General features: G+C 31.8%; 1 protein-coding gene across 1 annotated transcript in view; it reads right to left on the minus strand.

The window, feature by feature from the left end:
• Nucleotides 1-900: 900 nt before the first annotated feature.
• Nucleotides 901-24,594, minus strand: part of LOC111625980 — a 50,634-nt gene continuing 26,940 nt past the window's right edge. The window contains exons 2-3 of the mRNA XM_023369243.1: nucleotides 10,531-10,779; nucleotides 901-1,116 (exon numbers count right to left, since the gene is read on the minus strand). Coding sequence (XP_023225011.1) covers nucleotides 916-1,116; nucleotides 10,531-10,779 — 450 coding nt within the window. The 3' untranslated portion in view covers nucleotides 901-915. The remainder of the gene's footprint in view (nucleotides 1,117-10,530; nucleotides 10,780-24,594) is intronic.

The raw sequence follows: 24,594 nt of genomic DNA on the forward strand, positions 1-24,594 counted from the left end.
GAGGTTGGAGTTGAGACTTCTCCATACACAGAATACGAGATTCCCAAACTTGGACCTATATAACCTAATCCGAGACAGAGACTTGGCAAATGCTATTCAGATCTTCGCGAGAAGGGTTCTTATGTAAAGGTGGAGAGAAAAGTCATCTCTCCACCTACCAGCCGGCAATCCACCGGCTTTACTGTACAAGCGTGACAAGAACGCGTCATTTTGTTTTAATGTTAATTTAATTTTACTGTAGTTTGTTTATTGTAAATAAGAATTTATACTGGTTTAACTTAATAAAGCAACGTTCTCCTTGTGGTGCCTATGGCGGGACAAGGATGACTGATCCCCGCAAGGGGAAATGATGATCATTCAATGAAAAAAAAAAAAAATGAAAAAAATGATCCTATGGACACAATTTTATATATCTTTGTGTGTAAAACTATACAAATCTGTTTTTTATGATTGTTTAACACACCATTTCAAGTTTCCCAGCCTACTCTTAATCTTGAATGTAATGAAAAACCAACACACATTATTCTTACTTTGTGCTTTGTACATTTTTACTGTGTATAAATGTAAATTAAATACAGATGGATTTTAATTATCAAAGTACAAGAACAGTAATGTACTGTATCTGTTTCCATGATAATTATTAATTTCAAGTGTAATAAATATTTCTCTCTCTCTCATCAAACCCATGCACTAAAATCTTTGGAAAAGTCTTTAGAAAAATCATGAACAATCTAACTGGTTTTACCTAGCACAGAATCATATTGTCTTGGCATTTGTCATCTCTAAAAGGAGAACCCACACCTCCGTTCAAAACCTATGTTTTGAGCACTTTGACATGAAATCTTATAGTTCAGTTTGCCAGCATACCATATGCCAGGTTAACAGAACTTCATTGTATTAATATGTTGAAATGCATTAAATTAAAGAGTATAATAAATAAGTTTTTACCTGCATATCATTACTTGTTGGTGATTGATTTGATGCCCGAAACACTTTATGAGACCATGGTGAATAAAAAGACTGAGGATCACAATTGACAATGGAATTTTGTCTTTCGGGATGTGGCATTGTATTCTGTATTTCTGAATCATGTTTTATACGAGAGTATCCAGAATACTAAAACATAAAAAAATGTACAAGTAATCAATAAAAAGTTAATTTATAAACTATATTAATTATAACAATTACCAATATTAAAATGCATCATGAGTTACTAATAAATACAGAAAATAGCCACAAACTACTATTAATTGTTTACTTTTTTTTTACTGAAATTAAATAATATGCTCAAAACAAATATAAAAAAAATTATATTTGAAATATGATATACTGATGTAGTAAGTGGCTTTATTTGATAACTTATATTAAAAAAAAAATGAATAAATATTAGTTTAATAACAATGACATAATTACTTCCTATAAAAAGATATAAATAACTGAAAAAGTGAATTTTCTATCTCTCACATCCATAACATTATACAGTCAAACAGTTATAATGAACATGGATGTAATGAGTTCACAGTTATAATAAGCAAAATGTCATAACATTTTTAATTTATGCCTATTTCCATATATTTGGCTCATAGTTATGACAATTATAGTTCACCGATATACCAAGCAAATTTTTGATAGCTATGCAAACATATAAGCATTCTTAATTATTCAAGTAGTAAGAAATGCTGTACCAAATTCTTGGAAGAGATAAAACTGAAAGGGTTACTTAGTTTTATGGCCTGTATGGATTACAGGCCTATTTATCACTTAACTTGCTTTTTGGAAACCATCCCTCTCTTTGGTGACTAGTTTCTGGTCCTGCAATTTACCTAATCATCATTATGATTGTAAAATTACTGCACAGTCTGCACAGTGAAAAAGTAGACATTAGTCAGTTTGAGGTGAAAAGATCTGTTAGATGTGAGGAAAGGAGATTTATGAGGAGTTGACACATGGAACTGATCTCTTTCAGATGTTTTATTTATTACATTTTTAAAATGCACTACAAAATAACAAAAACTTAGAATTGTATTAAAATTCTTGTTAAGTATTTTTGCAAGTCTTAGAAAATAGTGATAAACCTATGTTATAATCCTCTCAAAACAACAATATCATAAACTTCTCCAATAGTCTAAAAACTATTAAATAAAGGAATCAATAAATAAAGTAATGTTAGAATTAAAAGTAAGAAATAAAATTTGTAAAAAAAAAAAAAACAATAAAACTGTTTTTGATACAGATGGCTTAAAAACATTTTTAAAATGTAAAAAATCTACATTTCTCCTTCCATCCCTTCCATCTGACAAAAACTCTTCCAGCTCAGGCTGACTCATGCCTACCTGCTCTTTCACTGTGTAGACTTTTTATACTGTAGTTTGAAATAAACCCTCCCATCAGAAACATGTCTATGAAGAAAAGGAAATGTCTCTCAGTTTACAAAAAGTTGAAGTGTGTAGAAAGGTTTTATTGCCCTCTGACAATATCAACATTATGGAAAAAGAAAAATTACTTCTTGCAGCTGAAGAATAACATAACAGAAACAAAAAGATTTAGAAACTGCAATCATGCAAACATTGAGAAAGCTTCAATGGTTTACCACACAAAGAAGTGCTGGATTTTCAATAAATGGACCAATCTAGAAGACTCAAGCAGAAAAATTTGCTACACATTTGTATGCAACAATGATTGGCTGGATTGATTTAAAAACCAACATAACATTGTTTATTCAAAAATTAGTGGAGAATCTTGATCTGCTGATCTAGAACTGCAAATGAATGGATAAACCATGTTTGGGCAGAAATGAGGAAAGATTTCAATGACAAAGATATCTACAATGCCAATGAAATAAAACATTTTTTAAATCATGCCTGATTACAAATTTAAACTCAAAGGAAAAAAAAATATGTTGGTTAAAAAAAATCAGTGTGTCACTTGATTGTGCTCTTATGTGCAAATATAATAGGAACTGATAAGAAAAAATTGTTAGTTATCAGAAAATTGTTAAAACCACAGTGTTTTAAAAACATAAAATATGAAAATGAAATCTTTAAGCAACCATCAATTTACGATTTGTAGATAAAAAAGTAAGTGAAACTGGTCATATTTTTAATTAATATTATCTTTAATTATAAAAAATAAATTATCTATTATTATTATAGTTTATATAACCATATTAATAAAAGTACAGTTTAATGTAATTACAGTAGATCCCCCTATAAAACCGTTTCCTATAGTTATGATTCCTATAAAAATTGTGGCAGTATCCGTAAACAACGGTAAAAATAACTCCTATAATACGTAAAACGTCATCGGGCAGCCGGACTACTTTCCCGCCGTCCGTAGCGCCACGCTAACGACGTTTAGGCGGATAAATTGAGTTTAGTATCGTCTGTTCATATAATTATATATAAATTAGGTACTGTACATATAATTATATATTAATTAATTAATTAATTATAAATTAGGTACTGTATACATAATTATATATTAACTTAATTTATTGTAACTTTATTATAATTAAATATATATTTTTCGCCGTCTAGCGTCACGCTACGGCGAGTTAGGCGACCTATCGTCTGTCCAGTACTGTAATTTTATACATTTCTTGTGAAAGAAACATTTCTTATTTAACGGCCATAAAAATTATTTATATTAAGGATGTCTCCAAAGGTCAACGAAGTTTTCGCAGAAAAATAATATCAGAAATCGCGGCCGCGGTTTGATGCGCTGTTCCGCGACGAAACCAAGCTTTAGCAACGGGCGTAGTCGAACGGTACACACTCGGTAAGCAATCCTACAATTTTTTGTTTATAACGTAGTTTATACGGATTATTTTCAAAAAAATATACGTATTTTGGAAATGTTGAGTCGAATTAGTCTAGAATCGATTAATTTTATGAAAGAAAACCTTTCAAACAGCCGTAGTCCGTAAACTATGATTCCTACAAAATTGATTCATAAAGAACGGAACGTATCTACCGTCTTATAGGGGGATCTACTGTATATAATTTTGATTTTTTTTAATCTATCAATTTATTTATAATTAAAAAATTGAAGATAGATTTCATTCAATTACCAGCTACAAATTTTGCTGCCCACAGGATGCTTCCTAGGCAGCCATCCGTTCTCCCCCTAGTTACATAACTGCTCTTCACAGATATAATGAGTAACAATTATACTGAGGGAATCTTGCCAGTGCTCATTATAACCAAGTTTGTATGTATATAATCAGCTTTTAGAATAATGTGTTGATTGCTTCAATTAAGTATTTATTCTTTAATGTATATAATTTACTTATAATACAGAAAATAGCCACAAACTACTATTAATTGTTTACTTTTTTTTTACTGAAATTAAATAATATGCTCAAAACAAATATAAAAAAAATTATATTTGAAATATGATATACTGATGTAGTAAGTGGCTTTATTTGATAACTTATATTAAAAAAAAAATGAATAAATATTAGTTTAATAACAATGACATAATTACTTCCTATAAAAAGATATAAATAACTGAAAAAGTGAATTTTCTATCTCTCACATCCATAACATTATACAGTCAAACAGTTATAATGAACATGGATGTAATGAGTTCACAGTTATAATAAGCAAAATGTCATAACATTTTTAATTTATGCCTATTTCCATATATTTGGCTCATAGTTATGACAATTATAGTTCACCGATATACCAAGCAAATTTTTGATAGCTATGCAAACATATAAGCATTCTTAATTATTCAAGTAGTAAGAAATGCTGTACCAAATTCTTGGAAGAGATAAAACTGAAAGGGTTACTTAGTTTTATGGCCTGTATGGATTACAGGCCTATTTATCACTTAACTTGCTTTTTGGAAACCATCCCTCTCTTTGGTGACTAGTTTCTGGTCCTGCAATTTACCTAATCATCATTATGATTGTAAAATTACTGCACAGTCTGCACAGTGAAAAAGTAGACATTAGTCAGTTTGAGGTGAAAAGATCTGTTAGATGTGAGGAAAGGAGATTTATGAGGAGTTGACACATGGAACTGATCTCTTTCAGATGTTTTATTTATTACATTTTTAAAATGCACTACAAAATAACAAAAACTTAGAATTGTATTAAAATTCTTGTTAAGTATTTTTGCAAGTCTTAGAAAATAGTGATAAACCTATGTTATAATCCTCTCAAAACAACAATATCATAAACTTCTCCAATAGTCTAAAAACTATTAAATAAAGGAATCAATAAATAAAGTAATGTTAGAATTAAAAGTAAGAAATAAAATTTGTAAAAAAAAAAAACAATAAAACTGTTTTTGATACAGATGGCTTAAAAACATTTTTAAAATGTAAAAAATCTACATTTCTCCTTCCATCCCTTCCATCTGACAAAAACTCTTCCAGCTCAGGCTGACTCATGCCTACCTGCTCTTTCACTGTGTAGACTTTTTATACTGTAGTTTGAAATAAACCCTCCCATCAGAAACATGTCTATGAAGAAAAGGAAATGTCTCTCAGTTTACAAAAAGTTGAAGTGTGTAGAAAGGTTTTATTGCCCTCTGACAATATCAACATTATGGAAAAAGAAAAATTACTTCTTGCAGCTGAAGAATAACATAACAGAAACAAAAAGATTTAGAAACTGCAATCATGCAAACATTGAGAAAGCTTCAATGGTTTACCACACAAAGAAGTGCTGGATTTTCAATAAATGGACCAATCTAGAAGACTCAAGCAGAAAAATTTGCTACACATTTGTATGCAACAATGATTGGCTGGATTGATTTAAAAACCAACATAACATTGTTTATTCAAAAATTAGTGGAGAATCTTGATCTGCTGATCTAGAACTGCAAATGAATGGATAAACCATGTTTGGGCAGAAATGAGGAAAGATTTCAATGACAAAGATATCTACAATGCCAATGAAATAAAACATTTTTTAAATCATGCCTGATTACAAATTTAAACTCAAAGGAAAAAAAAATATGTTGGTTAAAAAAAATCAGTGTGTCACTTGATTGTGCTCTTATGTGCAAATATAATAGGAACTGATAAGAAAAAATTGTTAGTTATCAGAAAATTGTTAAAACCACAGTGTTTTAAAAACATAAAATATGAAAATGAAATCTTTAAGCAACCATCAATTTACGATTTGTAGATAAAAAAGTAAGTGAAACTGGTCATATTTTTAATTAATATTATCTTTAATTATAAAAAATAAATTATCTATTATTATTATAGTTTATATAACCATATTAATAAAAGTACAGTTTAATGTAATTACAGTAGATCCCCCTATAAAACCGTTTCCTATAGTTATGATTCCTATAAAAATTGTGGCAGTATCCGTAAACAACGGTAAAAATAACTCCTATAATACGTAAAACGTCATCGGGCAGCCGGACTACTTTCCCGCCGTCCGTAGCGCCACGCTAACGACGTTTAGGCGGATAAATTGAGTTTAGTATCGTCTGTTCATATAATTATATATAAATTAGGTACTGTACATATAATTATATATTAATTATATATAAATTAGGTACTGTATATATAATTATATATTAACTTAATTTATTGTAACTTTATTATAATTAAATATATATTTTTCGCCGTCTAGCGTCACGCTACGGCGAGTTAGGCGACCTATCGTCTGTCCAGTACTGTAATTTTATACATTTCTTGTGAAAGAAACATTTCTTATTTAACGGCCATAAAAATTATTTATATTAAGGATGTCTCCAAAGGTCAACGAAGTTTTCGCAGAAAAATAATATCAGAAATCGCGGCCGCAATTTGATGCGCTGTTCCGCGACGAAACCAAGCTTTAGCAACGAGCGTAGTCAAAGGGTACACACTCGGTAAGTAATCCTACAATTTTTTGTTTATAACGTAGTTTATACGGATTATTTTAAAAAAAATATACGTATTTTGGAAATGTTGAGTCGAATTAGTCTAGAATCGATTAATTTTATGAAAGAAAACCTTTCAAACAGCCGTAGTCCGTAAACTATGATTCCTACAAAATTGATTCATAAAGAACGGAACGTATCTACCGTCTTATAGGGGGATCTACTGTATATAATTTTGATTTTTTTTAATCTATCAATTTATTTATAATTAAAAAATTGAAGATAGATTTCATTCAATTACCAGCTACAAATTTTGCTGCCCACAGGATGCTTCCTAGGCAGCCATCCGTTCTCCCCCTAGTTACATAACTGCTCTTCACAGATATAATGAGTAACAATTATACTGAGGGAATCTTGCCAGTGCTCATTATAACCAAGTTTGTATGTATATAATCAGCTTTTAGAATAATGTGTTGATTGCTTCAATTAAGTATTTATTCTTTAATGTATATAATTTACTTATAAAAAAAGGATTACTCTGCCAAAATTATTATTATTAAATTTTTATATTAGTTTTGACTCAAAGCACTTCTCATTTCTTTAAAATCTACCGTATTTTGACGAGTATAAGTCGCTGTCAAGTATAAGACACACCCCTATTTTGAGACAAAAAATTTAGAAAGATACTTTTTTAATTGTCTAATTTGTTAAAGATTGTCTAAAGATGCATTTTATTCGTTTTTTTATTCAAGAATATGACAGATGGATGAATCGATACCTTTATTAAACTGAAATAATCATCATTTCTTAATGTAAACTCAGATGTCACATGATGACAGTCAACAGAACATGGTGGCGATGACTCGTGTGTCGCTACTCTGATAATCTAGATACTCTAGCCAATCGGTTGAGGAACCATCTGCTTAACGGACCACTGCACAGGTTGGTCCCTAGAGTGGACCACTACTGTAGATAATTTCACTGTAAAAGTGGTCACCTGTCGAGTATAAGATGCACCATGATTTTGAGCCCCGAAAAGTAGTAAAAAAATTTTGTATTGGGAAGCATGTAAACAGCCTTGACATGCAATGGTGTTCTTATTTCATCAACATTTTGAGGATGTCCTGGAGCACTGTCCAAGAGAAGTGCCTTGGGTGGTAATTTATTTTCTTCACAAAAGCAAAGCACAATATGACAAAAATAACTTGTGTACCAATCTGTGAAAACATCTTGTGTGACCCAAGCTTTCTTGTTCCATTCCAATAAACTGGCAACATGTCTTTATTTAGACCCTTTAAAGCACATGGTGTCTGTGGATGATACACTAACATCAGTTTAAGTTTCAAAGTTCCTGAAACATTGGCTTCCAACAAAAGAGTTAATCTATCTTTTGAAACTTTTAAACCTGGAGTGGAACATTCTTCATGAGAAAAAAGTAACTTTTTCCAATAAAGCCCAGTCTCATCAACATTGAAGATTATAGGTCTGGAGAATAGTTGCCTTGTTTTACATAACCCTGAAATTCCTTAGGAAAAGCAGTTATCACTGCAAGATATGCACTTGCTGCTTCATCACATAAATTTTACACTACAACAGTTACTTCAGGATTTAAATCTCATAAACCAATCCTTGCTTCCCAAAAGTTTCTTTGCCTCCATCTGTCTCCTTAAGATTATCAAAAATTGATTTTGCTTTTTCAGTTATAGCAGCTTGAGTCAAGGAGATGTTTTCTTGATTTGCATCATCCATAACAATAACAATTTTTCCATTTTTTCAAAAATTCAAAAATGCAAATAAAATTAAACACTTTGCTCAAGAGAGTAACAGTCGATGGAGTTAAGTTCAAATATCTACAGACATTAGGGCATGTTTGTCCATTTTCCATTCGTTAAATAACTTCCATTTTTGTTTCTAGGGAGATAGATTGCCGTGCCTTCTTAACATGTTTAGATAACTTTGGTGCACTTCTTTTATCTGACATAATAACCCTCCTTTATTCTTGTATACATGGGTAGCTAAGCATTTAGTATTTTAATATTAATTTAATGCAAATGTATACATACCCAATAATATTAAACAGAAAAAATAAATATATTCAATAAAAATTTTTATTTTAACAAATGTACAATGTTGCAGATCAGTAAATACATCAACACTGAAATGAAAATCAGTCTAGCATAAAGAAAATTGGGAAATTATGTGGCAAAACGGCAAATCGCACAGCGACATTATTGTGAATCAGTGTCAGCATAAACCAAGGGCTACCTGTATATGCTCTTGTGACACATTTTCATTGTATCATGAATTATACGAATTTTTAAATAAAAATTATATTTTGTTTCCAACATTACAAAAATATTTGTATGCAGAACAGTAAAGGAGGAAATACAGGATTACTAGGGCTTGTAAAAAATTTGTATATTCTTAGAAAGAAACAACAGCTAGAAAATTTTTTTTTTTTTGTATATTTTGCATCAAAGTTAATTTTATATCAAACTAGCTTACCCGTCGCGCATTGCTGCTATCTCAGAAGAAAGGAAATTCAAGCAAACTCGTTATGATAAAATTCAATTTACATTTTATCATTTTTATTGAAACTTATTATTATTATTCATTTTCATCGGAAAAACATTTCAAAGTGTCGTTTCAATTCTATTTATTTATTGGAGTGTTTGTGGATACACGATATTTTTTGTTTTTCCATCTGGTGCGTACATGAATAAATCGGAAGGTTTTTCGACACGTGAGCCGGCCACATACAGTTGTCCATGCGAGAAGCACGGATTCTCCAAATTTAGCCCACACACTCGCTGCGATTGTCAGAAGTGCGATATTCCCCATTTTTATATATATTTTTAAATCCTTTATAATTTTAATTATTTAATTGCTCCTTCCTCTCTTCCTTGGCATGTTGTGAAATTTCTGATAGTTGGATAATAAACCGTTTTATTGTAATTTGTCTTTTTAAATTATTAGATGATATTAAAATTTGGAAAAGGGGATCCCTAGATCGGTAAAATAGGCGAATTTCCTTCTACAACTTCGGTTGTTGTTCGGTATACAGTTAAAGTTTTAACAAAGTTCGAGCAAATACGTAATTAGCAAAAAAAAGTTGAAATAAAGTGATTAAACAAACATTATTACGAATATCGTAAATAACAGTTCACAAATGCATATATAGAAATATTTTTTGAAGGGGTAAATGGTCTTCATAATTTGAAATTGATCGAACACACTGTGCTCGAATGCTCGTGTAAATGCGCGCCATCTATCGTAGGATAAATGTACTATGCCAAAAATCTTCACGGGAGTGTATTAAAAAACTTTCCGAAGTTTTATGGCAATCGGATAAACGGTGTGGTAATGCATGAAGGACAGACACACACACACACACACACACACACACACACATACATTCATTTTTATATATATATAGATAAAACAACAACCACTGCCATATGACATTGGGCTAAATATCAAATATCAATAATAAAAAATTGACACTTTTTGAATGCTCATTTCAAAAAAAAAAAAAAAAAAAGACTAAAAAGGGCTTAAACACATTAAATTAAAATTTAATAATAATTCCCACTATTTTACATTCATGTACAAACTCATTTCAATTCATGTTATATTTCTTTGATTTGATCATTATAAATAAAGCTGCAAAAATACAATAACTAAAAAATATTAAAATTACCTGTCCATTTTGAATGTGATTTTCAAAGTTCTGCTGATGTTCAGTATCAGCTTTAAATCCATATGCATATGTTGATAAACCAAGATAACTAGGAGAATCACCAGATCCTTCTAAATTTGGTCTAGTTCCAATATTTCCCAGAGTTCCAGATGCATAATTGCAGAATAAATCCCTATTTAATAGTGAATTACTGGTATGAACTTGATTACTCTGTAGAGCACCTTGCTGCCAAGAATTTAATCCATGGTTCTAAGGAAAAAACAAAAAGTTGGATCAGTATAGATGTAAAAAGTTATTAATATAAAATTTTGAAGCAAAATTTAAATATAGTATATTAAGTAAGTACAATAAATATTTTTAGTACAAGAATTGTTGAATTACATAACTTTATTTATGTGTTAAAGATAGTAGAATTGTGCCTGAAAGTTAATTTTGTTTCTTTTTGTCTTGCTATTTCTTTAAACAGTGATAGCATATTGTGGTTATATTCTAGAATGATATGGCTTGTGTTTTTATGTTGATTATATCCATTTTTATCTTTACAGTCCAAGTTATGAGTGTTGTGAATTGTACTGGCTAAATTCCTGATTAGGTTGGTATAGTTTGGTTACCCCAAAAATTGGTTTCTGGGGTAACTGAAAAACCAATTTTTTAACCAGTACAATTCTCAATTTTCATAAATGTTTCAATGTCCCATAAAATAAGGCAAGAATATAAATTAAAAACATTCTAAACCTTACATTTTACCCCTTTTTGTATTTGCAGATAAAAATGAAATTCAAGCCAATTTACAACAAGCAAAATTACGAAAACAGGGAAAAAACTAATATCTTATTGTAGACACTAGAAATCTTTAAAGCAGAAAAGCAGGTAAGTGTATCAACTTTAAAGAATAACCAAATGTCCACGCTGAAATTGAGATTAATCACTATAAAGTTACACACCATAAATAATTTTCCAGAAATCACTTTTTATAAAATGATTGCTGTAAAAGTATTTATTTATGGTGTCTAATTTACGGTAACTTTAAAGAAGAAAAACAAATTTCCCAAGCAGGGCTGGCCTTATATAATACATCAGCATAAAAGACTCAATACAACAACTACAAGAGGAAGAACCCAATTGGTCAATTAAAATGTTGAATTCAAATTTATACAGAGTTTTTTTGCACATTCCATTTTTAAAACATCAAAGACCTCAGCATTCCAACAACCTGAAGCAGGTCTTATAAGTAGACCAAAAGGGTTTGTTTTTTGAATTTTTTCATTAATCTGCAAGGAGAAATGTAAAATTAGTGTTTTTAATTTTTATGAATATTTTTACCCAGAAAAAAATATTAAACAAAGATTTTTAAGAAGGCAAATTTATTGAAACACGTTAATTTAACTAATTATGTAAAGAGAACTGAATTTATTTTCCAGACCATGTTAAATCAAAATCATGTAAAAAAAAAATCAAACTTCATACAAAAACCTTTGTAGCAAGAACAGCTTAATTATAAGTGTTTATGACCTTTTTTAAAGATCATTTTCAGGTTAAATACAGAATTGGACAAAACAAAAAATAGAACATAACTTATTCAATTAACAGTGATATGCACAAAACACCCTTCTTACTTATTCCAGCAATGCTTATTCTAAATTACAAACATTTTTGATTGAATTTAGAGGCATTCTTCAAGTAAATAAACTGTTTTTTTTTTTTTACTTGAAAGCAGCCTCTAAATGCAACTAAAAACATTTGTAATTCAGAATAAACATTGCTGGAATAAGTAAGGAATGTTTTTATGCATATCAGTGTTAAATTAAAAATTTCCTGTTTATTAATTAATTTTATAACATATTCATTCCATAGGCCTCTCATGGCCCTTCGCACTAAAAACTGGCAACCTTCAGAGCTTTAATTAGATGAGTTACAAGATGTTCCTGATAGAATGCAAGAATTTAAGTATATCAAATCTCTGCTCAACATTTTGCATTAAATCTAACATTATCAAGGCACTTATGTATAAGTTCCATTCAGAACCCAATAAAAACAATGATGATTCCATAAGATCAGACTACACAGTTGTTAGATATGCAAGACCTCTCCATCACATTTATAAGCAAATTATAAATCCACTAAGTGAGAGATCCTATACAAAAGAAATCTGACAGTCTACAATCTTTTACATAAATATAAACATCTTCCGAAACCCGATTCATTACTATGAAACCACACCAACGGCTGTATAATATCGGGCTATATTCCAGTGATGATAATTTAAATTACTGATTAATTTGTCCTTAGAGGAAGATGATAGGCAATATCTTGTATTAAATTTAATAATTATAATTTAATTAATTTTAGAATAATCTGGAGATGCAGGTTTAAGTCCTGCTCCAGGCAAATTCTTTTATTACAGATTATTCTAAAATTATTAAATTTAATACAAGATGGCACTTAATGTCTCCCTATAAGGACAAATTAATCAGTAATTCAAATTATTATCACTGAAATATAGCCAATATTATACGACAGTTGGTGTGTCTTTAAAGCTTTTACATAATGATAAGAATCCTCCAACCCCAAGGTCTGTATAAGAAGGTCAGGACACGCTCCTGTGATTCTATGCGGCAGTGGCCATTTTGGGACTCATCGATAGAGCTCACCATACGTGGTTCTTGCATGAGTCGACTATTATTACTTATATACGTACTTAAAACGTTAAGCAATGGGTTATTGTGTTGCACCTAATTGTAAAAGTAAGTCTACCGACGTTCGATTGTTCAGATTTCCTGCAGATAAGCGGAGGAAAGCAAAATGTAGCGTAGGCATCAACTGATGGTTCATGATGCAGTTCAAAGAGTTTATATGTTTAAAGTTTGTAACAAGTGGTCTAAACGAGTAGATACTCTTCGTGTTTATGAACGAACTATACATGGAAATTTATAAACGATATTGGCAATCCAGATATAAAACAAATGTAATTTTTTCATTTTTCTATCTGGTGATAAAATAATTAAGCATGTAATTGTTTTAATATGACCATATTGTATTTAAAAATAAAATTATGATGATGGTATTGACTTATACTCTCAATATTTATTAATAAAACATTGCAAAAAATTTAGTTTAATAGTAATTTATACTTAATTCAATTTAAATAAAATTTACATTAATTTTATTGTCAGAATTTTTATTTTAAAAGACGTGATGGAAATCTAAATGTATCTAATTCTTATAATCTAGAGATTCCATAATATTTAATTGATTTTATTTATATTTAATTTTTTCGTTCGCGTTTCAATAATTATTTTCCACTGATCATTCAAATCTTTTATCCTGAACATTTAAAAACAGATTTTATTTAATTAAAGTAAAATTGACTATTTAATTGTAAAAAAGAAAATTTTAGCATTATTTTGCTATGGCAACAAATATTCATATTTTGTTTGAATATATTGTATTCTATTCAAGTATTATTTGTCAGTTTATTGTCAAATAATTTAATTTAAAATTTTATATTTGGAATTTTTTGAAAGCTATTTATAAATTAAAAATATATCTACACATCTATTACTTATTATAAAATGAGTATTACATTGACAACATTTATTAATAATACTATTGAATTTTATCTTAATTTTATAGCCAATCGTGCTTTTAAAAAATAATTATAAATTTGTTATATTATTATATTCTTTATTATACTTTAAATTTTTTTTGATGTTATTGCATCACTTTACGAAGTGTCTATATACGTAATTGCATCAGTTTTAGCACCTATTTAATTAGTTTCAATCGCGACAGAAAATGATATAGATGATTGTTTCTTTTAAACTATTTGATCGAAAAGTTACATAAAATTGGGGTTGCGTAATCATCCGAAATTATTATTATATTTTCGACTGAAAATCACTGGATTTATGCAATTTTTGTTTAATTAATGTCGTATAAAACAGACTGCTCGTACAAGTTTGCTTAAAACATGCGACGCAAAATACCCCAAAATGGCGGCTCAATTAGTAGGTCACACGTGTCCTGACCTTCTTATACAGACCTTGTCCAACCCTAGCAACCAGTGCTGCCACCTCCTTCTGGTGGAACTATCCTTATGGCACCTTTGTTTTACCCTAGATTACCCTAAATTGAGAAAACTCATGCTCAGATAAAAAAAAAATAAGATGAACGATTCTGACACAAATCCCTGTACTATTATTGTGAAATAATAAATCAGAACATTCTTAATTCATTGTTTTTAAAGATCTTAATAAATAAAATCTGCCACAAAATGAGATGAGCTGATGAATGACAAAAAGTTTTTGTGTCATTCAAAAGTTGTACCTGTACTGTATTGTGCCAATGGCCCAATGGCATGAAGGTTGAGAAAAGCAAAATCCTACTCAGATGTAATATACAGTGTACACCTGTGTCCTAGCACCAATCTGCTTTATTTCTTTAGCTTGTGATGTCCTATCCTAAAACCCTCCAGTTATAGAGGAAAACAGAACAGTTTTAGGCTAAAAGTTTTTCCGGCAAAACATGTGGCATGATAAGTAATAGCACAGATCACAGAGCAGATTTACCCTAAATATAAGACTACCCTAAACATTACCCTGAGAAGTTGAAATTACCCTAGAATCAGCAGCACTGCTAGCAATGTTCTGGAGATATATATGCTATTCCACTTAAAGACAAGAGAGTTGCATAGGATTTTCAGTACATAGGGGCCACATTAAGATCATTAGAAGCAAAACTGAAAGAGCATAAATACAACATTCAGAAGTCCTTGCAGCCTGTACTCTGATTCTGTCAATATGTGCTGGCAACAAGCCAAAATCATTAAAAACATTAGGAACAGGTACCATATATGTTACACAGAGGGAGGCACTTTACATTTACAAATCTATCCAAAAGGTAGTTCTATCAACTATAAGGACTTTGTGGGACTCGCAGAGGGCCAGGGGTTAATCCCTCCTGACCACTTACACTGCACAGGCTGGTAAAACCCGGTCTCTGAGTCGTCAAATGGCTAGGAGGGCAAAAAGTGAGTGGGGAGTGCGTCAGTAAGCCGTCAGGCGTCCTTTCAAAGACAGGAGACAGGTTTAACAAATAAACAAAACATTGATTGAGGAACTAAATATACGTTACAGAAGGCAATAATTCTAAGGTTAAATGCGGTTATAATAGACTATATATATATAACCCATTCAACAGGTGTCTGTCCGTCAGTCCCGTAACCGTTTGATAACGGACACTAGAGGCGCCCCTATCGTGTGTCATATTTCAAACATTCAAATTAAATTAACAATATAAATTATTATTATTCATTTGGCCAATAAATTATTATTTGGTCAATATAACAATATAAATAATTCAGTATATTTGTAATAGGAATTTATTATTGTCACGGAATGCCTGTAATGTTCACTAGGAGGCGAATAACGAAAAACCGGATAGATTTGAACCGCTACGATAAAACGATAAGGTTTGAAATAGTTAAGCTAATTTTTTAATATAATAATAGAAACCTTTCATGGCACGACTACAGTGGCTAGCCACTGTAGGCACGACCAAAGAAATACGCCACTGTGGAGGAACGTAAAGCTGCCGCTGCTTTAAACATGCCTCATAGGAATTTGTAATACTGCTAAAACGCCCACTAGGGAGCGTCCCGGGCTACTAGTATTAAAATGTGGCATGCAGCGTACAGTATGTCCGCCATGTTCCTTCCGTTTCGGATTTTTGCGAATGACGTTGTAATGCAAAGATTTTTGTTTCTGCAAACTTTTTCGATTTTCAGAGTCAAAAATCCAATTTTTATATTTATTAAGGTTTCAGTTTTTAAATAAAATCAAAATTTTAGGCTAGATTGTTTACAAATAAAACAAATTTCTTTAAATTTAAATTTCGTTTTGATACAATTTCGTAACAATTTTGAAATGCTGTATTTTTTTAAGTTGAACGATGAAATTAAATCTCTCTTCGTTGCAGAGAAACAGAGTATTTTCTGACCGAAATTCCCGAAAATCCCCAGGAATTTTTCGGGTGTGGTCCGTCCGGATATGTCGGGGCCCGTCTTTCACTACCCGGCATCTTTGTGGGCCTGGCCTAACCCATAATGGGCTTAGCGAAAAGAGGTCCTCTTTGTGTTCACACAGCGGAAAGAGTTTAAATAAAAAAAAAGTTTCCTGTGCCTTTGAAAATTCTTGAAATTTTGCAAGAAGGTTTGTGTAAAAATTCCAAAACTTTTTAACTTCNGAACTAATGTAACGTCGTATGGTGAGTTTTTGTTCGTATCGTGGAGCAAAAATATGTTCGAATTTCATGTCGTATCCTGAAAATTTCGTATGCTGGGGCGTTCGTAACCTGAGGTACCACTGTACAGTGGAACCTTGTTTAACTTTTCTTTTTGGCAATCACAAGATTGTTAGTAATTTCAGCATTTTAATTATAAGTTATCATAACATGTAGTTTATTTATAAGTATTAACTATAGTATTGTCAATTAAAAAGTATTTGTTTACAATCCTTCACAAAAATGAGTGATCACAATGTTCAAATTTTTGATAGTCAACAGTCACTACTACTATATTGGTATAGCATAGCTATTACATGTAAGTAGTGATTTTCTTGCATTCAGCGCTCTCTATCAACAAAAATTTTAACTATTTCCTTTTTCTCTACTCAAAAAAAATCCTCCAAAAAAAATCTCCTTTATGAGAATAACTTTTATGCAAACCGCATTCAAATATACCAATTCTTTCAACTTTTATGAATTTTTAAACTATTTACAAATTTATGAGACACCCTGTATATCCATTTTTGCTGGTTACAGGAGTCTAGGTGTACCTATTGTCAGTCAACACATTTAATTATCTTATGTGAACATTTACTACATTGTAGCCTATTTCTCTGAAAAAATCATGTGATCATTTTTTGTTTTGATAGTATTCAGAATTTATTTGACATCATTTTCTCTTATTTCTGTTTTGGAATTTTGACTCATATCTTGATCTAAGGTTTCACTGATATTTATATAGAGTGCACCAGAAAGACCAGATAATTTTTTATTTTAATTTTCAGAATATGGTGGCTATTTACAAAAATGTTATTTTCAAGAAATAACAATGATATACGAGGGTCGTCCCAGAAGTACCTGACCTGACATAGATGGCGGTACTTGTTTGAAAAAAAAACGACTGTGTTCGAAAGTATCAACCTTATAAAGCTTAAGTTTGAAGTTTGAAGACGTTACGTTGTATAGTATTTTTTTGGCAGCCATAAATAGTGAACAATCTCAGTGAATTTGTAAACATGGAAAAAATTTGTCATCGTTATGTGATACAATACTTTCATTTCAAAGGTTTCAGTCCAACCAATATTAAAGCTGAGCTAGATTCTACTCTGGGGGAGTCTGCTCCCTCGTTTACAACAATAAAATATTGGGTGGCAGAGTTTAAACAAGGCCATACGAGCTGCCAAGACGAACATCGTAGTGGTTGACCAAGTGAGGTGACCATGCCAGAAATGATGGAAAAAATCCACAAAATGACAGTCAACTCAAAGTGCGAGAGCTAGCAGACATGGTAGGCATTTCAAAAAGTGCCGTACATCGCATTTTAACTGAAAATTTGGACATGAGGAAGCTGTCCACAAGATGGATGCCGCATTTGCACACAATGGGACAAAAACAGCATTGTGAGAATGTTTCAATGGAGTCTTTGGCAATGTTTCGCAGCAACAAAGCCGAGTTTTTGCGTCGATTCATAACCATGGATGAAACATGGGTCCATCACTTCACTCCTGAGACGAAAGAACAGTCGAAACAATGGACTGAAAGGGGAGAATCAGCTCCAAAGAAGGCGAAAACAGTTCCATCTGCTGGCAAACTCATGGCGTCAGTTTTTTGGGATTCACCCACGAAAAACAATCAACGGCAAGTATTTTGCAAACTTATTGCAGCGCTTGAGTGATGAAATCAAGAAAAAACAGCCACATTTGGCAAAAAAGAAAGTGTTATTTCATCAAGACAACGCACCAGTTCACACATCTGTTATTGCAATGGCCAAAATCAATGAGTTAAGATTCAAATTGCTTCCTCACGGACCCTATTCGCCAGATTTAGCCCCCTCGGATTATTTTCTCTTTCCAAACTTAAAAAAATGGCTTGGTGATAAAATATTTGCCAACAATGAAGAGGTGGAGTCTGCGGTTGATGGCTATTTTGAGAAGCCCGACAGTTCTCACTATAAACAGGGGATAGAAGCTATTGTACATTGCTGGAAAAAGTGTATTGAGCTAAAAGGAGACTATGTTGAAAAATAAAGATACATTTTACCAAATTTTTTATGTCTTCTTTGTTAGGTCGGGTACTTCTAGGACTACCCTCATACATTAATCTCTATTTTAAAAAATATATCTGTGCAAAGGAATGAATATTTGTGCTTTCCCCTTAAGTGTTATTTTATTTTAAAATATTTTAAAATTAGAATTAATCAAAAAATTTTTTTAAATATAATTTTTTGATACAATTTTTAAAGTAACTTCTAATATATTGGCAGCTTGACAAAAGAATTTTGTATATGAATCCATATTTGTGTGTTTGCCCCATGAATCTATCACAAGAATATAACTTTTCTTTATGTTTGGGACTATTTGTCTTTCCAAAAATAATTCATATAGAGACTTCCTTATTTTGTCTGATATGCTACAAGTGACAGTGACATTAGAAGGCATAAAAGTATCAATCTCCTCTTGCACTTTTGGCTCAAAGCTCCTTCCACATTCTCATAAGTATACGAAAACACTGTCAATGATAACACCAGCTCTATTAATAACATATTGTACAGTATAGCTGTGGTGCCAGATTTTTTGTGATTGAGAATACAGAAGAGCGTCGTTTATCTGAATCAAATGGGAACTGAGGTTGTTCGGATAACTTATTTTTCGGATAACCAATTATGTACGAAAAAATATATTAACCTATCCCGTGTCGAAATTTTTCTCTGTTGCATGTTGCTTCGCATTGAATTTTCGTCGATGTTAAGCCTAACGTAAACTTTTTAAAATAATAATCGTGGCTATTGTATCATTAAAAATTATTTCTTTATTTTTTACAAACAAAATAAATATATTGAAAAATATAAAAACAAAACAAAATTATACTTTAGAAGTTATCTATTATCAAAAACGTTCGATTCAGCATGAAAAACAGTCCTCAGAAAAACACCAAACGAAAGTGCCAGTGCTGCCAGCTAAAACACACACATCAACAAAAAAATATTGGAGTAGCCTGAGATATAGCCAAAGATTGCAGCGCCACAGCACTAGCAAAAATTTAAATTTGCCGACTGGAATTCTTTCGGATAACTGACGTTTCTGACGTTTCAGATAACCGACTTTCGGATAAATGACACTCTACTGTACCTACAAATTGCCTTTTCATCTTTGAAGTTGTAAGTCCTTGTAGGCAGTATTTTGTATTAAAACCACACTGGTCGGTATTGAATATAGTCATTGTAAAAGTTCTCTGATACAGAATTCAATTCATGTTCTGAAAGTCCTTTGCTGCCTAGATAATAATATTCTCCTGAAAATTCCAAGTGTCAGACCAAATGTTGTGTATGTATCTTGTGCCTATCTTTGTCTATGTCTCCCTTCCTCAGATCGACATCTTCCCATCACCAGAAGCCATTCACATTGTCCTGGAGCTGTTGGGACATCGAAGGAAATCTCATTTGCAAATCAGGGACACTCCTTTTGGGACTATCTAGGAAAGGAGAGAAAGACCCAGAGGCTGCCACTGACTGAATTTCCAAGATTGTGGAAATCTTGTAAGCTTCTTTCGTATCAAATAAAGGGTTTTGGTACCAATCACATCTACAGTAGTGGCCAAAAGTAGAGCTACCAAAGAAAGTATGCAGATTTGTCCAGTATTTTTAGGACAAAATATTAGTTTTTTGTAGCATAACCACAGCTTCTGATCACTGCATCACATCTACGTTCCATTGAATCAACTAAGTTGTCAAGCAATGATTGGGAAATCTCATACCATGGCAGACCACAATTCATCCAGATTCGAATATGTACGCTGGTGTATACAGTGCTCAACTTCATCCCAAAGATTCTCTATGGTGTTTAGGTCTGGCGCTTGGGCTGACCACATCATAAGATTCATCTTTTTATGTTGAAACCATTGTTTTACCATATTTGCTGTGTGTTTTGAGTCATTGTTCTGTGGAAGATCCATCCCCTTAGCAGTAACGATGTGTTTGAGAAAGCATTTGATTCTGCAATATATAAACGATTTGATCCATTATTCCGTTAATTCTAAGGATTGGACCAATTCCCTTTTGCACAGAAACATTCCCAGACCATTATGCAGCCACCACCATGCTTCATCCTAGGAACTGTGTATTTTGGGTCATATCTCATGTTCACTGGTCGTCTGACATATCGTATACCATCACTAGAAAAGACATTGAATTTAGATTCATCATGCCATAACACCTTGGACCATTTTTGTTTGGCCCAAGTGATGTGTCCATGTGCAAACTCTAATTTCAACTTTTTGTTTATTGCAGAGATGAGTGGTTTCTTTGCTGGTCGTCTCTCATGAAATTCAAAACTAGTCAAACGTCTTCATACAGTCCTTATGCTTCTATCTGGGTTACCCACTTCATGTTTAACATGTGAAACAAGGGTTGGCTGCACTCATATACCTGATCAAACGATCCAATTGTGGTGTTGTTTTTCGTAGTCTACCTGACTTTTTCACAGAAACAACAGTTCCATATATTTGAAAACACTTCATCACTTTTGCAACAACAGTTTTATGCACATTAAAGAGTTTACCAATTTCAGTGAAGGTCTTTTTTCCTTCAAATGCATATCTACCATTCTTTGTTTGATATCATTTGATAATTGTATTCCTTGAGGCTTTTTGTTATATTTCTTATAAAATCAGTTTATATATATCACTCTTTATACAACTGATTGTAATTGCATTCTGTTTCATACAACAGTGCAAACTAATTTGCGATACAGTAGAGCATAGATTATCTGACCCCCGATTAACTGTCACATCAGTTAACCGATCGTTCTAGCCGGCAAAATTCAAATGTCCGCTAGTGATGTGGCACTACAATATTTGGCTATGTCTTGGCTACTTTAATATTATTTTTGTTAAATTTTTGCGTGTTTTAGCTGGCAACACCGGCTCGACTACTGAAGGGAGGTCAGTATTTAAATGAGACTTAATTTTCTAATTATGAGTGGTTGTTTGTTTTGTGAGCAATAAAATAACTTATTTTTAACGATACAATAGTGGCAATTATTATTTAAAAACAAAATATGTTAGGCTTAACATCGATGAAAATTCAACGCGAATATTAATAGCGATATACTAATATACTATACTAATAATGTATTTTTTTCATTCTTTTCAGTTATCCGATTTTTTCAGTTATCTGACCAACCTGAGTCCCAATTCAGTCGGATAATCGATGCTCTACTGTACTTCCCTTGGTAGCTCTACTTTTGTCATAGTGAAAAATATAAAAACTTCATTTTTTCTTTTGTAAATCAGATTTAAAATAAAATCTATTCGATTCAATTGACTCAAATAGCCTCAGTCACATGTATACTTTGTTTGAAGTAACTTACATGATTGAGTATGTTGTACAGCTGTTGTGCATTGTTAAAATGGCAGCAAAAATTAACAATCCCATGGCATAAGAAGTGCATGCTATTATTTGGTTTCTGAATACTGGAAACATTTGTCCAAGGGACATTCATTGTCACATTACAGCAGTGTGTGGTGACAATGTGATAGATGAATCATCAGTAAGGCATTAAACTTGCACACTTAATTGCAACTGATGAAAAATATGCTGGCTGACCATCTCTTATTATGGAAGAACTGAAGGCATATGTCAAGGACTGCATTCAATGTGATTTGTGCATTAAATTTGATAAACACCATAAACAATTTCTGCAAGTTTCTGAGCATTGCTCCAAGAAATTGTCATGAAGCACATTGTCTATAGGAAAATTTGCATAAGATGGTTACTGCAAATGTTCATTAACATTTTTGAGCCATTATGTAGAAGCAAGTGGTGCATTTCTAGACCTCATTATTACAGGGCAAAAAAACACAGATCAGCCATTTTACTCCTAAGAACAAACACTGATTACTTAAATGAACCATCTACAATCTCCAACAAAGCCACACAACCAAAAATTCAACTCACAGTGATGGAGAAAAACAAATGTTTTCAATTGCTTTTAGCAATCATCCTCAAATTAGATACCTTTAGGCTGATTACTAAAAGCAAATTGAAAATGTTTGTTTTTCTCCACTGATGTGTTACACAAGCTGGATTTTTGGTTGTGTGTTTTGAATATTATTCAGTATTTAGTGCATTTAAAACTACACCAATTTAAGTACATGCATTTAGCAAAAAAAACATCATGGCTACTGTTCTGGGACTGAAAATGTCTCTTGCATGTTGAGTTTATGTGCCAAGGTGCAACAATTAATGCAGAGACATATTAGGAAATGTTAAACAGGCTGATAGGGCCATTCAAAACCAGCAGCATGGCATGTTGTCTAAAGGTGTTGTGCTCGTCCACAACAATGTGTGAGTTCACATAGCTCAGCATACCACAACCACATACCTGCTTCAATGCTTCAAGTGAGATGTTCTGTGCTATTCTGCCTACAGTCTGGACTTGGCTCCCAGTGACTATCAACTGTTTGGGAAACTGAAGAAGTTTCTGGAAGAAAGCACTTCACCAGTTCTAATGAGTTGAAGTCAGACAATGGTTAAAGGGTTTGGAGGCAGAGGTATCTGATGATGGCATTCAAAAACTTGTCACAAGTTATAATAATAATGAATTTATTTATAGCTTTATTTAAAAATAATTAATTTTTATGTTGTAAACATAACGATTTTTATATCATATGGTACATTGTTTAAATTTTTAAAAATTTGGAACACAGCTGTATTCGACGGTTAGTTTTCAAATGATAAAACTGTTTTTGTGTGTTTCATACATTCCTGAGGAGGGCCTCTAAAAGATGGCTGAAAATGTTTGAACATTAGAATTTTTGTTCATTTACTGCTGGAATTAGCATTTAGGTGTGAATTTTTGTGTTTAGTATATAGTTCCAGTTTACATGTGCTAGTTTTTGTCTAAGTTATATTTTGTCACAAAGTTATATCTTAGCATTCTTTAAGCACTTGTCACAAAATGTGACAATTGCTTAAACAATGCTAAGATATAACTTTAAACAAAAGCACCTGTTAGGTACAGGGCAGCTTGATTTGGATAAAATTAAAACATATATCAAATATTTTTGTGGACTTTTCTCCCCTATCAACAAACTCATAAAACATACCTGTAGGCTCTTATGGGTTTGGTGGGATTATGAATTTAAACACAATTAGCATTGATATGGGCAGCCAAATATCTGTAGCATGCAGATGGGCAACAGTCCAAAACTGGCCCTTCATATATATGTATACAGTTTGTTAATTATAAGTACAATTAATTTTTTGGAATAGGAAAACTTAACATTTTTTAAAGCAAACTTAAAAAATCATTAATTACAGTAATACCTCGACTTATGCTACCCCGACTTACGCGATTTTCAAATCTCGTCGATTCGTCTTTTGTTTGAGCGCCACACAACTCTTGATTACTCACTCCCACAACACTATTGTTCGGCTTACATGTTCGGACGTGTCGTGCGGAATCGACGCATAGCTACAATTTATTTTGTGTTATTTATTTCTGTGTTTGTTATATCTACGGATACTCGAGAGACTCTACTATGTCATCTAAATGAAGTAGAACTGATTCTTCTGCATCAAACAAGAAAAGAAAAACTTTATCTTTGGAATGTAAAGTTAACATTATGAAAGACTTTGATACAAAAATGAAAATTTGTGAATTGGCAAAGAAGTTTGATCTACCGAAATCGACGGTCAGAACAATTATAAAAGGTAAATAAAAAATTCTCGAAGCTGTGAAAAATGCTCAATCTTTAAATTCAAGCATCATTCGTAAACGTCAC

This window comes from Centruroides sculpturatus, unplaced genomic scaffold (assembly GCF_000671375.1).
Source record: "Centruroides sculpturatus isolate CEXI.00-Female unplaced genomic scaffold, Cexi_2.0 scaffold63, whole genome shotgun sequence".
Taxonomy (NCBI): domain Eukaryota; kingdom Metazoa; phylum Arthropoda; class Arachnida; order Scorpiones; family Buthidae; genus Centruroides; species Centruroides sculpturatus.